The sequence below is a fragment of the Marmota monax genome, unplaced genomic scaffold (genome assembly GCF_021218885.2).
Source record: "Marmota monax isolate L192 unplaced genomic scaffold, Marmota_monax_Labrador192_F-V1.1 WCK01_AAM20220418_F8-fsc00004, whole genome shotgun sequence".
Lineage (NCBI taxonomy): Eukaryota > Metazoa > Chordata > Mammalia > Rodentia > Sciuridae > Marmota > Marmota monax.
Window position 1 is genome coordinate 13,755,140 of NW_026692881.1, and position 17,311 is coordinate 13,772,450.

Genomic DNA, 17,311 nt, shown 5'->3' on the forward strand with positions numbered 1-17,311 from the left:
ACACTTCAGGGATCAAAAAGCCTCAGCCACAGGAAGCAGGAGGGGAGTCCGCAATGTGGCCGACCCAAGTGGCAGGAACTAAGATGCTCCAATAAACCCAGGGCACTGCTTTGCAGGGAAGAGTGGAATAATAAGGTGGATGTTCTGAAAAACTAGAAGCATCCTCACATCTCAGGCGCCACGAGGGCCAGCTGAACCTCCATTCCTGCCTGCTCGCTGCGCCCCCCTTACACGGTGCTCCCACAGCTTCCACACCAGCCGGCCAGGGCTTCTGTTTCTGGAACCAAGCCAGCCCAAGTGCTTCTTGGCCAGACCAATGTGGGAACCTAGCAGAGAAGTTAGACGCTCAGGTCCAGAGAACAGGGGTAGAGGTGAGGTAAACTAGATCCTCTGCCCTCCCCTATGACCACCTCCAAGGTGAAGATCTCAGGAGCCCACACGCCAGGAACACGGAACCAGATTAATAAAAGGCATGAACTCCAGTCCTGGGTGACACTCGGGGTGTGGTGCAGGGAATCCTCCCCAGAGTCCTCCTGGCTTGCACACCTCCCTTACAGAGATCAGGAAATGTCTAGGGGCTGGGGGTGTAGCTCGGCAGGGCAGAGTGTGTGCTCAGCATGTGTGAAGCCCCTAGGTTCAATCCCCAGCACCAAAAAGAGAAAGAGAAACAGAGGAGAGCTAAATAGTCTGTGGCCCTGGGCCAGCTATGCCTGCATTCGAAGGATCTCCTGCCAAGAGTTCAGTGTGGAGGGAGAAGCAGTAAGTGCTGAGAGAAAGTTCTGGCTCTAGAGCCTGCACATATTCCCAAAGGGCCCAGGTGAGAACATCCAGCGTCTCTAAAGGCCACGGGTCCATCTGGCTCCCAGCCCAGGAGAACGCCAACAGCAGGTGTCACGCAGACTCCTGTCCTCTTCAAAGGCTCCTCAAGCCATTCAACCCTCGAATAGATTTCCTTGTGCCAGCCCTTGGTTATAGAATCTGATTATTTAACAGTTGCTAAAGCATAGAAGTCCTTTGCTCTAGAATTCCCTTGAGACATGAAACCATGAAGAGCATAGGGCTAGGAATCCAAAGGGGGCTTCAGAGGGACTCTGAGGAAGTCACAATACCTTTCCAACCTTGTCCCAGCAGCAGGAGACACTGCCTGCGTCATGGTCACACGTCAGGCTGTGCACAGGAGCACGATCCCCCACAGGGCTACTCACTCACTCCAGTTATCAGGGACATGAGAGACATCCACAGTCAGGCCCCCAGCACTCAGATGGCCCAGGCTGCCACCTGCCACCTAGCCCCACCTGCATCAGGCTTACCTGCATGACCTGGTGCCTTCTCCTCCACCTGGGTGCTCTCCCAGAGCTCCTTCAGGGAGGAAGCAGCAGCCCCCATCTCTCACCCAGTGCCCTGTTGGGCAAGCAGAAGGCCCCAGACAATGGTTCCAAAGGTTGCTAGTGACAACAATAAAGGGGGCTCCAACTCTCCTAACTCAAAATTCAAAAACTTAACAGTCCTCTGAAAAAATTCATAAGCTTATATGGCTGTTCTAAGTCATTACAGAGAGCAAAGTTAAGAAAAACATGTCATTAGAAAGCAGGTTTAGGGCTCAAAGTTAAGAGTTACTCTTTTTTTTTTTTTTCAGTGATTATCAAAACCACAGCCTCACACACACTAGGCAAGCACTCCACCACTGAGCTCTATCCCAGCCCAAAAGGAATTTTCTGATATGCAGATCTTTCCAATAAGGGAATTAATTGCCTAGGGAGGTGGTGAGCACCCCATCTCTAAAGGTAGCCAAGCAAAAGCTGCGGGCGATATGCTAAGGAGCTGTAGAGGAGGTTCCTTAGTAAATCTTCAGGGTCCTGTCCAACCCAAGAGTCCACAAAATGAAATGTGTGGTAGAACAATTCCAGACACCTCTGGGAAATCACAGATCAGAATTAGCAACCGTCCTTTAAACCCAAAAGCAGCACATTGACCACAAATAAAAATACGGCTTTCCACCCTGGTTGGTAAGCCTACTAAAGGTGGAAGGAGCAGAAAACAAATTAGTCTGAGAAGGGCTTATAGCTGAAAGAATCAATATTCAACCCAACACTCGAGATCCAGAGCATAAGAAGGACCCCTGCAAGGGCTGGCGGAGGTCAGTCACCGCGCGCCACCCCAGCTCCCCTGCCCCTGCACTGCTGGGGGCAGCGCACGGGGTGGATGAACTGGGGTTCTTCCAAGCGCTTGTCATGGAGAAGCGTCCCACACAGCACCTGGCCTGGCCTTTGATGGCCCAAACCCTTCCTGCCAGGTGAGGAGCAGCAGGAGAGGTCATGAGAAAGTCCAGGCCCCACTGACCACAGGTGGGGAGAATATTCTGGCACTAAGCATCACTCACAGTCGGGACAGGGCCTGGTTATTCTGGAACAGCAGTTCTGGCAACGTGTGCAGCTGGTTCCGGTTCAGTCGTCTGAAAAAAAGAGAACAGAGGAGTTGGAAGTCACCTAAGTGTCCAGGAAATCCAAAGGACTGCTCTAGAATTCCCTTGAGACACAAGGGTCCGGATTCAAGACCTAGCAGGGTCAGGGTGTGAGCCCAGGGGAATCGTCTTCAGAGCCAGTTCTATCTATGAAGTGGGAACCCCACCATCCAGCACTTGGAGGGCAAGAGTGACCTCCAAGAAAGCCACTCACCAAGTCAGCTTTGCTCCCTGCCCTTCACCATCACCCTGCACATCTGCAAGAACCTCTGTGACAGGGAAGGACTGACTGGCCAAGAAACGTGAGATTCGCCCTCATGGGGAAGATGGCCAAGCAGCCCCCATTCCTAATTGCTTGTGGCGAGGCAATGATTTAATGTTTTCTATTGTTTGCTTTGGTCTTTTTTCAAAATAAAAATAACTTGATCTTTTTAATTATTCATGAAAAGGCATGCTTTTAAAATCCAAAATCATAAGAGAAAAGTGCTCAACCACAAGCATTTTTCTCACTTAACAGTTTGTGCGTGGCTTTCCAGGCCAAACAATAGAAACTTCCTTTTTTTTTTTTTTCTTTCTCTCAGTGCTGAGAATCTAACCCAGCCTTCATGCATGCTAGGCAAGCGCTCCACACTGAGCTTCACCCCCAGTCCTCCTTTGTGACTGAACAGTATGTCCATAACTTTAATTCCCTGGAGGCTGGACAGAGATGTTTTCAGCAGTACAAACAGAGGCAGGAGCAGGAAGTCTGGTTCTGGAATACAGCCTGATGGGAAGACATCATGCAGAAAGGACCCAGACTTGTCCTGCATTTAACCAAACTTATCTCTCTCACCTTAAGCAACTAATTCTTTGATACCAGAATCTAGGATATAGCAAAGGATACAATCTAAATCTTGGAAAACTATAATAGACAATATTAAAAGTTAATAATTATTGTTTAGCCTCTACAGAACCTCAGCCCAGCAAGGGGCCTGAGACTCATAACATATACAGCCCTGGTCCACGGACAGCCTGCTGGGTACCAGCTGGGAGGTGCCTGGAGCTGCACCACCTCTGGCACTACCCCAAGGCCTACTTAATCAGTGCCTGCACTTCAACAAGATCCCCTGTGATTCGTGCGCACATGAAGGCTGCAGAAGCACTGATGTGTGTTACAGCCCCTGCCAGTAAGGCCACAGCACAGCCCGGGTTACACACACTATCACTTTGACAGAACCACTATGATAAACCAACTCAGCAAAAATATTCTTCTAGAGGGAGAGAAAAAGAAACTCCATTTTACGCAGCCAGCAGTAACTCATCTGTGGTTACCTCCTAGAAGGTCATCTTTCATCTGATAGGTGAGAACTGTCACTGTCACCACATCGGGGACTGTCATGTTTCCAGCACGGTACAGACAATTAGATGTGCAGCTTTAGGAGACCAGCTGGAAGAAATTGACTTTAAAGGGCAGCCTCCTAGGGAAACACACCATTGCCTCGAGAAAGAAAGAGACCACCACTATAATCCTCACAGCCACCCGAGGAGACATCAGGTGGCTCCAAGTTCCTTAATGCTGGTCCGATCAATTAATCCTGTGTTTCCATGGCCTGAAAATTGCTGGAGTTTGTTTTGTTTTTTCCCCAAGCCTTTCTCATTTTTCTGACTTCAATTTTTGTAAAACATTTAGGGGGAAAAAGGAATTCAACACCTAGTTTAAATTTAGAAAATCAAAGGGTACCAAAGAAGGGAGCCGGCATGGCGAGGGACCCATAGGACACTCCGAATAATAAAGGCAGCAGTGCCACTGTCATTCCAGCCTTGGCTGTGCGCCAGGCTCTGGGAGAGGTGTTCGATAGGCATTACTCCATCAGTGGAGGGAAAGCAGAGTAAGAAGGTGGACTTCTCTCTCCTGGATAAGACAACAGCACCTCCCGGTCATGCCCACACCCTCCTCCTCAAAACGACCCCATGGGGAAGGTCTCACTACCACCATCGCAGTGCCATGGGCTCGGCTCTTAACAGCTGCCCAGGGTGTCTGTTGGCCTTGCTGAATGTCCCTCTTTGAAAGATGAGGGAATCGTGATGCCAAGAGGTGAGCGAGTTGCCCAAGTCACGCTGAGTGGTGTAGATGTGGGATTCGGAAGCCTGCCTGTGGGTAGCTCCCCATCCCGGCTGAGCCCCACTCAGCCAGCTCATGGGGAGCTGAGCATGCTCTGTGTCCTCCCAGCTGCAGGCCAGCAGGTGTAGACCATCCTCCCCGGCCAGCAAAGCCACACACTTCCATGTCTACACTTAACAGGAACCAGCTATGTCTGTCCTCAAACTCGTTTATCACACAGGTACTTTATGGAATTCAATTAATTTCATTCACAAATGAACTAAGTGGAAAAAGAAAGCACCATCACTATGAAAACCAAGCTAAATGCTTTCAAAAGATTCAATAAAACAGAAAGCTGCTAATTAAAGAGCTATTAAATTAAATAGAAGACTTAATTCTCCACCAAGATTGCTTCCAAGGGCTTTTAAAAAATCTTACTTCACCTTGAAGAAAGCAAAGCAAACAAACAAACAAAAATCTTAAACAAGGTATGTAAGTGTGGTTTAGGAGAAGAAAGCAATATAGGATCCGAGTGTCTCATGCTAAAAAGAAAGTCTTATCAATAAATAAGTAAATAAATAAATCTGGGGAAAGGGGCCGATAAATGCACATTGACATGTTTTAACTGAAAATGAAATGTTTACAATCTACGTGGCTTCTCATCGCTCCCCACTTCAACCAGCTCCCAAGATAAACTGATCCCCTCTGGTATCCAATAGGTCAGACAGGGTGGCCACTAACTGGCCATTCACAAAAAGTCATGGGCACCTCCAGGGACAGAACAACTGTCCTGCTGGTGACCCACCCGGAAGAAAGGAACTGAAAAAGGACAGAAGGACTTAGTCTACAGTGACAAGTCACCACTCCAAGAAGAAGACCCTGGCCAGCCTGGGGTGGTAGCAGCAGGCAGGTCGGGGACCACCCTGGTTGCATGGAGACCCTTCCCCCACCTCTCATCCTCCTCCAGGGCGGAGCAGCACAGAGCTGGAGCCAGAAGGGGCTAGGTCCAAACCAGCCCCTCACTGCCAGGTCATTAATATGTATTTTGTTCTAAGCCTTGTAAAGGAGGCAGACCCGGGACTACACATCTGGTCTAGCTGTGAGCTCCTTATCGCTCAGTTTCAGGCCTGGAGGAGGAACACAAAAGAAGATTGCCTTGATTTTCTTCCAGGCTGCAAGAAGGCAGCGAGACGATCACATTCTTCCCCCTGTGTTTAATGCCTTCCTCTCTTTGATATTAGAGTGAAAGGTGGAGTATTAGGTGCTAGTCATTGGGAGCTCAGACTCTGAAGGGGAAGTGATCCAGGTTCTAATCTCCTCGTCGGCACCACTGTGGGCAAGCGACTTAACCTCGGTGCACCTCTGTTCCCCGTCTGTAAAATAACACTCGCAGCAGTGTTGTTTTTGAGATTAAATGAGAGTGCAGGTCAAAGAGCTCACCTTGGTTCCTGGCACAGAATAAGGCACCCGGTGGCAGCTATAATTGCTATTAAAAACTCATTGTAAGAAAATCCATGAGAAAAGCACAGAGAATAAAATGAAAAGTGCCCGCTGCTATCCCACCACTCAGTATAATTGCTTTCTTTCTCTTATAATCTGCTCACATAGTAAGCGGTTTTATTTACAAAAATGTCACTTCCTACCTTCCCCGCTTAATATACATAGGCACATTTCCATGGTCTCAACTGTTCTTCAAAAAAAATGTGATTCTATATCTTACTCCATCAAAATGGTTGTTTTTAAAATTTTTTTTGTATTTCAATAATATTACAATGAAAATCCTTATGTATAAATTTTTCAACCATGTCTCTGATTCTCTGATTGTTTCCTTAAAATAAAACAGACTATCTGATTCAGAGAGCATGAACTCGAGGACTCTTGACACCTATAACCAAACTACTTTGCAGGAGGGACAGACAGGTGGCCCCATGACTGAGTGCCTACCTCACCCACGCAAAAAGCCTTTTCTTTCCCCTTGTCACTAATATACAAAAACTGATCAAGACCCAAACCTGAAACAAACCACGCAAATCAGAACATGCTGCCACCTTCCCATGTCCCCGCTGTTGCTCTGAGTACCTAAGCCATCCTGACGGTCCCCTCAGCACATGAATGGCTTCTGCTAAGAACACACAAACCCGCCTGGGGGTGCAGCTGGGTGGTAGAGCGCTGGGGCCTGGGTTTGATCCCTCACACCAAAAAACAAAAACCACACAAATCAATGGACAGGGCATATGCCTGGGGACGAGATGGCAGGAGGGACTTGTGGGGAGGTTTTGCCATCACATATCTTCAGGGACAGACAATAGAGAGTGGCACTAGGGATGGTGGAAGTGCACTGCCAGGTTCCTCTGCCACCAGCTCCCCACGCCCTGCGACCTCTCCCCTGGCTGCAGCTCCGCCCGCTGCAGGCTCCACTGTGAGGCACAGGCAGGCTGGCTGGGGGCTGGGGTCCGCCCCCCAGGGGCTCCCTCGTTGGTTGCAACTGCAGCTTGACTGCTGATCCACTTTGTACCCTCCCCAGTGTCCCCCACCCCCAAGCCTGCGCCCTGCCAGTACTCACAGCCGCTCCAGTTCCTTCATGTCATCGAAAGCCCCTCGTTCCACCGCCACAACCTGGTTCTCCATCAGCTGCCTGGGGAGACAAAGAGACAGGACAGCTGCAGCGTCAGACCAGGACTCCCGGAAACAGCTGGCACCAGGGAGGAGCTGAGGCGAACTCTGCCAGGCGACGTTGGCACAGGGGCAAAACAGGAGCCGTGCCCAGGCCTCACACAGACCCACGTCCCAGCCTGGATGGACACAACCTTGCCAAGTCCCCAACACAGGCTCCTCAGCACACCCAGGCTGATAGCAAGCTGCGCATCCTGCCTGAGCCCCAGGCTGACCTCTCTGAAGCCTCCTGCCTCAGTGGTCCCAAGATGTGCCCCAGGGAGGCTCTGAGCTGCTGGTGCAGGTGCCCTTATTTAGCACAGAGGGCACATGTCCGAGAGGGAGAGCAGGGAGCAGGGGGTGTTGCCCAGTAGAGGGAGGGGAGCTGTGCCCTGGGCAGAGCCCAGTATGCAGCAAACCCCCCGCAGCGCTGGCACCCCCATCCCCACCCCGCCTGGCCCCATCTGCTGAAGAAAAGAGTGGGTGCCCAAGCCACTGAACCACCTGGCTCCGTGGGACTCTGCGTGGTGTCACCACCAACAGGCTCAGAGACCAGGGTGTCCAGCTGGTGAGGCAGAATTTCCACCAACATAGGGATTGTTGTGTGATCATTTTTGAGGGAATAAAGTTTGTTTTTCTCCTGTGTTTTCCCCTTTCCTCTCTCAGGTGACTATGTGTCCTAGCATGGGCCGCGGACAGGGTTTGGGGCAAGGTGGGGGTGGTACAAATATCAGGAGAGAGGGGGACCTCCCCCAGACCCAGAAGAGGGAAGGGGTCAAGGTCAGTGGGTTCTGTAGAAACAGACACCCCTGCCTAACAACTTGTCACCTTTGACCTCAGAGAGGATTGGCCATAAGGTTCCCAGCTCCTTCAAAGACCCTCAGAACTGCAGAACCAGCAGTTCTAAAAGAACCGAGACCCTAGGACCCTTGCACTATCCTGGGAGTCAGGGGTGAGGGACCTTGTAATTGTCTGATGCCCAGGTTCATAAGAACTCTGGAGACTGTTCCCGGCTGAACTGTGCCCCAACCCACCCACACCACTCCACGTGCTAAAGCCCAGCGCAGCCATGGGAGATAGGGCCTCTAGGAAGGCGGGTGAGGTGAATGGGGTCAAAGGATGGGCCTTACCAGAGGACTGGTGACCTTACAAGAAAAGGAAGAGGCACCACAGACCTTCTCACACAGAGAAAGCCACGTGAGGACCCAGTGAGCCCGTGGCCATCTCCAAGCTGGGAAGAGATGCCCACCCTCCAGCACCTTGATCTGGGACTCACAGCCTCCAGAACTGTGAGGCAGCCTGCATAGGCCCCCACGAGCTGAAGCTGACTAACAGAGACCTAAAAGTCTTCGTGGCCGCCAGGCTTTCCCTGGTCCCCACTCGGGAGGAGCCAATGGACAAGCCCTTCGCCGTGCCCCGTTTTTTCAGCCATGAGGTGAGTGATAGGCGCTCTGGGCTGAGACTCAACCTCACCCCATCCTGCTCCCAGAGGTCCCAAGATTGACTCCACAGTGGACAGCCAAGCTGGTGGACAGCACTTCAACCGCTCTCCAGGGCTCTGCCCGGGGCCCCAAGACCACTGCCAGGGTGGGAGTGGGAGGGAGGCCATGGGGGAGGGGCATCCTGTACTCACAACACCCGAAGCTGCTTGAGCCCCGCAAAGTCATTCTTGTGGATCCGGGTGATGTTGTTGCCGTTGAGTTCCCTGGTGGAGAAACGGGAAAAGGAAATGGTAAGATGCCCAGGGTGGGCTCCCGGCTCCACCAACCACCTCGCCAACGGGGCTGGGGGCTTCCGGCTCAGCCTCAGACCCCAACTCTGTGCCCAGGCCCAACAAGCTGGGGCCTCTTTTCAACAGATGTCCCACCAGCAGGAAGGACGAGGCCAGGGCACATTGCTGAGAGTGCTACAGAAACCAAACCACAGTCCCCGCCCCAAGGAGCCCAGGCTGGATGGAGGGACAGGACACTCAGGCAGGAAAGAATTCAGAGGCCAGCCCATGACAGGCTATTCTGACGACATCCTCGCTAGTCATCTGTGCCCTCACCTATAAACAGGAATGACAACTGTGTCCACTGCAGAGGGCCCCTTGGCCATCTGGTCCTTCCTCCCTTCCAAGGACACATCTGCTCCTCCCTTGACCCCTGGATCATCCCCTGGGCACTTTGGACATGGACCTTACTCAGGCCATCTCCGCCCCACCTCCCACCTGGCCTCGCAGAGCAGCTCCCTTGGCCTCTGTGGGGTCACTCCTCTTCCCCCAAAGCCTGCTCGGCCTCAGCAAGGCAGGCCGCAGCAGCAGGGAGGGGCTGCACGTCCCAGAAACCTCCTCCTCTGAGCCACACACAACACATGCTCAGACCTGGCTGCATCCCTAACTGTCCCCTTCAGCATCTAAGCTGTCCCCCACCCAGCTGCTCCCACTCATAGCCACTCTGTCTCCTTTCTCACCACTGTCACAGTCACCTGCATGCTTTGCATCAACCTAAGAACCCACACCCCAACACACACACACACACACACACACATATACCATGTTCACTACAGCTCAATCTTCTCACAACAAACTTTGGCTTAAATTTCCATGTACGGCCACCATCTCAACCCCAGTCCAAGCTACTAGGAAAATAGCAAGCTCCCTGTCCCGCATGTGCTGAGGTGTGGCCTGTAGAGGAGAGGGTCTACCAAGGATGGTGACACACTTGACTCACTTCCACGGGCTCCAGATACACACATCCTTACACGGGACTGGAAAGTAGCCATCGTGCCCATCTTACAGATGAAGAAGCTAGGTGCCTTCCTGAGGTCCCCAGCTGGTAGATGACAGAACCCACAGCCACAGCCTCTGACCGTAGGGCCCAGGCTTTCGGTTCAAGTAGACAAGCCAATAATTCCTTCAATCTGTCACTCTCTCTGCCCTTCTCCTTCTCAAGTCTGATTTCTTTGGCTATAACTTTTACAGAGTTGAGATAATTCAACAAGTATTTACTGAAGACCTGACCCCAAGGAACAGCCGAGAAACCTCATCTATGTCTACCGGGATCTGAGATGGGCTTCGTGCCCTCCATATTCGCACAGCCTTCCCCGAGCCAATCACATCCTGTCCCTAACTTCTGTAAGGACACTTTCTCCATGTGATGCAAGCTCTTTCCAACAGGAAGGTCTTTTCACATTGAACTCAATATTCTTCCCCGGAACCGTCACCAATCTGCTCCTTCTGCAATGTTCCCCAGACTTTGGGAACATCATCATAAGCTCTTTAAAACTGGCTCCCGTCCCAACCGAGCTGGCTTCCCTTGGGCGATCCTGCTGAAACATCACCCCCAAGCCCAAAACCGTGGCACTTTTGATTGTCTCATTCTCCTGATTATAAAAGTCTGTTGACAGTAGATTGGAAGGGCAAACCTGCTAAACAACTTAAATGGACATCAACAGAACACCCACCGCTTAGTTGAGCTCAGCACCTCCATGACACCAAGTATGCAGAAGCAGCTCAGCCATCAGAAATGGCCCAGGTCTGCCCCTAGTGACAAGGAAAGCCATCCCCAACCCGAGATGTAGAAACGGGTTACAGGACAACCTGTGTACTAACAGCCCCTTATGCAAACTCCTACACACACACACACACACACACACACCTGTACAGACAGGTGAGTGCACAGGTGAACTGGGACCTGTGTGCTATCGATTAATGGCTAACTGCTAAGTGTGGTGAGACTCGAGGTGGCTTGACTTTCTTTTTATACTTTTCCACATTGCGATTTTTTTTCAAAGATCTATGTTGTATACGCCAATGAAATAACCAAATCATTGCATTTAAAAATAAGAGTAACATATGCACATTCTTGAAATTTTTTCAACTTTCTGAATAAAGGGGAAAAAAAAGAAAATCCTGCATGAGCCCATCTCTAAGAATAATTCCCATTAACATTCTGGCACCTTTCCCTCTCAAGTCTGATTTCTTTGGATATAGTCTTTATAGAGTTGAGATAATTCAACAAGTATTTACTGAAGATCTACTGCAAGGTTCTAGAGAGGACAAATGGGACACAAGTATCACCCACTTCCACAGCTGACTCCCTGTTTGTCCTCTTAAGGTTCTGACCAGCCACAAGATGACCCAAGCTCTTGGACCATTGTTTTGATACTTTGTTTTGATGTTTTTCACTTAAAAACAATACTGCAAGCCAGGCGTGGTGACACGTGCCTATAATCCTAGTGGCTTGGAAGGCTGAGACAGGAGAATTGTGAGTTCAAGGCCAGCCTCAGCAACAGTGAGACACTAAGCAACTCAGTGAGACCCTGTCTCTAAATAAAATACAAAATAGGGCTGGGGATGTGGCTCAATGGTTGAGTGCCCTTGACTTCAATCCCTGGTACCAAAAAAAATTACCATATAAAGCTGAGTGGGCCTTTCAGAGGAAAACGCTCATAGGAAAGGAATCCCTCCGTCAGTGGTCACAGAGACTCTGACCAATTTTATAACCACTCATTCATTCCTTCCTTCTCAAGACAACCTTGGCTTACAAGGCAGTTGACCATGATAATATTTCCATTTCACAGATGGCAAAATGGGGCAACGACAAATGCCAAGACACGACTGACAACCTGTCAGACATGAAACGGGGCATCACTGAGGATGGAATTCCCATTAGGGCAGGTGGGGGTGGATAGGTTCACGGGGACTTCCAATGCCATCTGGCACCTGCCAGCTTCTCTTCTCACCCTTTTGTGCCACTGCCCCTGTGCAGACACTGGGACACATTCCTTAGCCCAAGACCAAGCCCTCCTTCCCATTCCTTACCTGTCACTCCAGCCCCACTCTAGGGAAGAACTGGACAGGCAGGGAGAGGGGACAATGAGGCAGACAGCAGAGCAAACACAGCCTCTCTCCCCAGAGGCCCTGCTGTGGTTCCAGACAAGACTGTCTGCCGAGGCCAAGGCCCACCCGCCTGCCCCACACCAGCCCTGCTCTCTATGCCAGAGCTAAGCGTCCCCTCTCAGGGGACTGCCCCTACCCAGCAGTCAGCGGCAGGACAGAGGCAGAGCTCACGAAGCCCCCGGGCCTGAGGGCTGCTGCATACCGAAGCGTTTTTCCACTGAGGCTGAGAACATGGCCTCTGCGGGGTCCTCCCCACCCCCAGCAGGGTGGCCACCAGGAAGGAGCGCCCAGCCTGGCTCCAAACACGCTTCATCTCCCGCATCCTCACAGCCACTAGGAGATGAGTCCCGTCCCCTCCGACATGCTGATGAGGAAACTGTGGCACAGACTGGTGAAAAACTAACCCAGCACCACGCGTCGGATAAACCGTGAGGCCAGGGTCGAAGGCGGCCAGCGTGATTCCAGGTGCTTTCCCTCCACCATGACCCCTCCTGTGGCTGGACTCTCCTCCAGTCGTCCCCCTGTGCCCTCACCCCGTACCTTGGACGGAGCTGAGAAGTCATGCGGCTGCTTTGGTTGTGAAGCACTTGCTCTGGAGCCCCAAGGCCACTGACCTTCCTGTGCATACCAGGGAAGTCCCCAGTGGGGCCAAGCTAAGTGTGTTCTTAGTGGCTAAGATCTTGAGCTCTGGAGCAACTTCTGCTCCCCCCTCCCACTACCTGTGTGGCCTTGGGCACGTAGCTTAACTTCTCTCTGTGCCTCAGTTTCCCCGTTTATAAAATGAGGGTGATGACAGCATCCGCCTCTCAGAGGTGTGGGAAGGTTTAAACGCCTCCCTATTTCTAAGACACCAAGCACCACGCCTGGCGCACCAATAGCGCTCTCTTTCAGGATTACCTGTGATTACTTTATGACTACTGCCATCGTTGTTATTTTCCTCAAGGACCCACAGGTCCCCCAGGAGGTGCTGTCCCCACGTCCAGCAGGCTAGTGACAAACTGGCTGAGCAGGAGGAATCAGTTTCTCGGGCCCTAGGATGCTGAAGACCAGGACAGACGCCCTAAAATGGCTTTTTCCCGTGGCGAGTCCACGGCACCCTTCTCCCCGAGGAGGAAATACACCCTGGTGGCCAATGGCCCTGATCTCCACCAGTCCCAGTGGGGCCCTGGCCTCAAAGGAAAAACCTCAGTGACAAAAGATTTTGGAGAAAAATCCTCTGAAGCAAATTACCAAGGAAAAAAACAAAGGCTCACGAGGATTTCTCAACTCCTCTCAGGAAACAAAAATTTGGTGGCCAGCATCTGGGTGTTTGTGACAAACCAATTGGACTCTCGGATTTCCTCAGGAACAAACACCTCAGGCCCTTCCCTCGAGGGTGACCTGGGAGCTGCCTGAGCTTTCTTCACAAGCATTTCTCACCCTGGAGCTCCTGCCTCGCTGGTTCCCTCAAGGACCAGAACGTTCCCACCGTGGCCCAAGCCCCCTGAGAAAACTATACTCCTCCTGCCAGGTCACCAAAACCAAACACTCTGCTCTGTGAATGAGACAGGCCTCCTGGGCTGAGAAACTGCACACCTCGGCTCTTTCCTTTGAAATCTGACCCTGGCCAACTCCACGAGCTGAGTGTCTGCACAGTCAGGCAGGAGAGCTCAGGGGAGGCAGAATTTCCCCTCCAGGCTCTGCCCAGACTGCAGTCCTGGGGCCCACAGGGCCCAGCACCCCATCCGCAAGCAAGCCCAGCCAGCTCGCTGACACCCACTCCACACCTCCACCCTGCGCCAGCAGCCCTGCAGAGCCGCCAAATGGGCTCCCCATGTTTGCCCTGGCTCCCCTCCAATCTGCTCTCCAAGCCACAGCCGGAATGGTCTTTACAAGCTGCAAATCTGATCATTCCCTCCCCTCTTAAGCCCTTCAATGCATCCCCATTGCTCTTGGAATCAAGACAAATCTCCTTACCATGAGCTACAAGTTCCATGTGGCCTGCCCTATGCCCACCCAGCCGGCCCAAGCTGGCCCCACCCTTCCTCCTGAGACCACCCCCTGTGGCAGGGCCTTTGAGCCTGCCATTTCTCTGCCTGGAATGCCCCCTGCTTCCCTTGGCTAAGCCACTCCAACTTCCCATCCTCTCGGTAGATGGAGCACCCGACTCCTCTGCTCAGGAGCACAGATTGCTGGTGGTTTTTTAGGAGTTTGGAGGAGTTCTTGTCTGATGTCTCAGCCCCTGCAGAGATCAGACTCCGTGAGGACACGGCTGTGTTGGCTTTTTCTCACTGTCTCCTCGGGGCCTAACACAGCACAAGCTCACAACAGATGTGTCAAGAATTTCATAAAGGCAGGAATGGATTTACATTAAATTGACATATTGCAAATACATTGGATTGAGTAGGTCTTCCATGTTTCCGTGTTCCCCGACTCCAAGAAAAAAGAAAAAAAGAAAAACATGAATTATTAAATGCTCTCCCCCACACACACACAAAAAAAAACCCTCATAGACAGAAGATTCTGCCCTCCTACCCATACCCTCCTCGCTTCCAGGTCCTTCCATCCTCCTAAGTGAGCCCAATATGTGCAAGAGAACAGTGCCCTTAAGTCCAGCTGCCAAGCAAGAAAGCCAGGCCATTCAGGACCCCTCAGCAGACAAGGAGGAAGGAAGGGGCTCTTTCTCCCACTCGGAGGCTTCCTCAGGCTTCAGGAGAAGCAGGGAACAGGTGGAGTGGGCCAGCATCTTCCAGGGGCGGGCACTGTCCTGGCGGCCTCAGAATCACTAGCTCCATGTCATTCTCACATCAGCCTCAGAGGTGGGTCACTGACGCCACCCGACAGACGAAGAAACCGAGGCTATCCTTAAGCAGCAGTGCTGGGGAGCCAACCGAGATAGCTCGGTGCTTCAGCTGCAGAGCTCAGGCCGTGGCGTCTCAGGCCTGCACTTGAGCCCAGCTCCACCCTAGATATTCTATAACCTTGAGAAAATACTCTTCTATGACCTGACATGGTTTGTCCCCTCCAAAACTCATGGTGAAACCTAATCCCCATTATGAGAAAGGAAGAGGTGGGACCTTTAAGAAGTAACTAGGACTATGCACTCAGGAATGGCCTAATCCATTCGTACAATTAACGAATTATCTCAAAAGTGGGTCTGATCGAGGCGTGGTGGCACATGCCTATAATCCCAGCAGCCAGGGAGGCTGAGGCAGGAAGATCTCAAATTCAAAGTCAGTCTCAGCAACTTAGTGAGGCCCTAAGCAACTCAGTGAGACCCATGTGGTTCAGTGGTTAAGTACCCTGGGTTCAATCCTAGGTACAAAAAACAAAAAGAGTCGTGTCTACTATAAAGCCAGTTAGACCAGGTTTCTTATCATATGAAGCCCTGTGTCACCTTGGGATTCTGCTAGCAAGGAGGCTATCACCAGAAGTGGCCCCCTTGACATTAGACCAGAACCATGAGCCAGAATGAATCTCTTTTCTTTGTTATGTCAATACATCTGGTAATGTGCTGTTCACAACAGAAAGTGGGCTAAAACATGCTTCAATCTCTCAGCCTCACTTAACCATCTACAAAATGGGGACAACAATGTTATGTACCATGAAAGTGCCCGGCTGGTGCTTGGTGAGGGCAGACAGGGGGATCTCGGAGCAGTGGATGGGGCAGGGGGTCCTAAGGGCCCAGAGGGCACAGCCATGGATTTCAGAGGGGTGAGGGCTGGTGGAGGAGGGGGCAGCCCTGGCACAGCTGTGAGCCTTGGCCAGGTGTCAAGGGACTCTGGAGTCAGGAGACCTGAGCCCACAAGGCTGTGAGCCAGAGACTGCCCCCAGGAAGCAGCGGTTGTGCCTCCCAAAAAACAGAGGCCACTGACCAGCCTGCCTTCGCCCTCGGAGTGGAAGGCTGACTTTTCCTCAGCCCCTTTCCTTGGAAAATACTAGGCTCCTCCACCCCCTTCAACTGACCAGGCTGCCCCCTCAGCCTGGAGCAGCCCTCCCTCCCCGCTCTGCCCACCAACACAGGCACCTGATCACATCTGCCATCTGCAGGCCTCCGTGTAAACAGCCCTTCCTCTCGAGCTGCCTCCTTGTAGGTGTCCACCTAGCTCCAGGAGATCTGAGAGGACATTCAGAGCTGGGTTCAACACGAGGTCCTTGGAGAAAGGCCACCGCCCCCCCCCCATAGGCTTGGAAAAGCAGAGGCCACATCTAGCTTCCCACTGCCAGATCCCCAGCACCTACAAGGGTGTCTGGTACATAGTAGGTGTTCACTAAACAGGCCAGTCCCCCCACTGCTGCTGGCTCATCATGGCCAAGCCCAGGCACGAACTCCCACCTGCGGGCTAGGCCTTCCCTACGATCCAAGGGCCTCAGCGGGTGACAATCCTGCTCCCAATCTCACAGTCCCCCAACTCAGCTGAGTCCATGGCCTGACATCAACCCGAGTGCTGGGACTCCCCACCAGGCGATGAGTGGAGAAGCCCAGGGGTGACTAGTCAGAGCCCCTTGCCAGCGACACTTGCTGCCAATCCTGCCGCTCCAGTGCCCCAGGCTCCTGGAGACCCATCTCATCTCTCTGGCTTCCGCAGTAGTCCTAGTTATCGTAGCTCCACTGACCAAGCCAGCTGGTTTACGAAGCCTCATACTAGTACCTGGCTCTGAGGTTCCTTATCAGTCTTGACCAACAGATGAAGGAGCATAAAGGATTCCAGAATTCAAGTTCAAGGTTACCCAGCTGATGGCATGTCAGGCTCCAGGGCCAAGCTTTTTTTTCCCCCTGTGTGTGTGCGCGTGTGCGTGTGCATGCGTGTGTGTGTGTGTGTGTGAGCTAAAATGAAAAAAAAAAAAAGCTAAGTGCAGTGGTACACACACCTGCAATCCCAGCAACCTGGGAGATGGAGGCAGGAGGAGTTCAAGTTCAAGGCCAGCTTGGGCAATTTAATGAGATTCTGTCTTAAAATAAAAATTTAAAAGGGCTGGGGAGGTAGCTCATTGACATAGCACTTGCCAAGCATGGGCAAGGCCCTGGGTTCAATCCCCAGTACTGAAAAAAAGAAATTATGGTAAAATACACATAACATAAAAACATCTGAAGTATTTTTAAGTGTACAGTTCATCATTGTTAAGTATATTCACCTTGTTGTGCAACAGATCTCCAGAACTTTTTCATCTTGCAAATCCAAACTTTCTATTGTCCTAGAGTCCCTACAACCAGCTCTCATCCCCCACTGGCAACCACTATGCCTTGTCTCTATGC

General features: G+C 51.8%; 1 protein-coding gene across 1 annotated transcript in view; it reads right to left on the reverse strand.

Moving 5' to 3' along the window:
• Positions 1–17,311, reverse strand: part of Slit1 (slit guidance ligand 1) — a 157,158-nt gene that overhangs the window by 128,137 nt on the left and 11,710 nt on the right. Inside the window, exons 2-4 of the mRNA XM_058581181.1 lie at positions 8,827–8,898; positions 7,105–7,176; positions 2,381–2,452 (exon numbers count right to left, since the gene is read on the reverse strand). Coding sequence (XP_058437164.1) covers positions 2,381–2,452; positions 7,105–7,176; positions 8,827–8,898 — 216 coding nt within the window. The remainder of the gene's footprint in view (positions 1–2,380; positions 2,453–7,104; positions 7,177–8,826; positions 8,899–17,311) is intronic.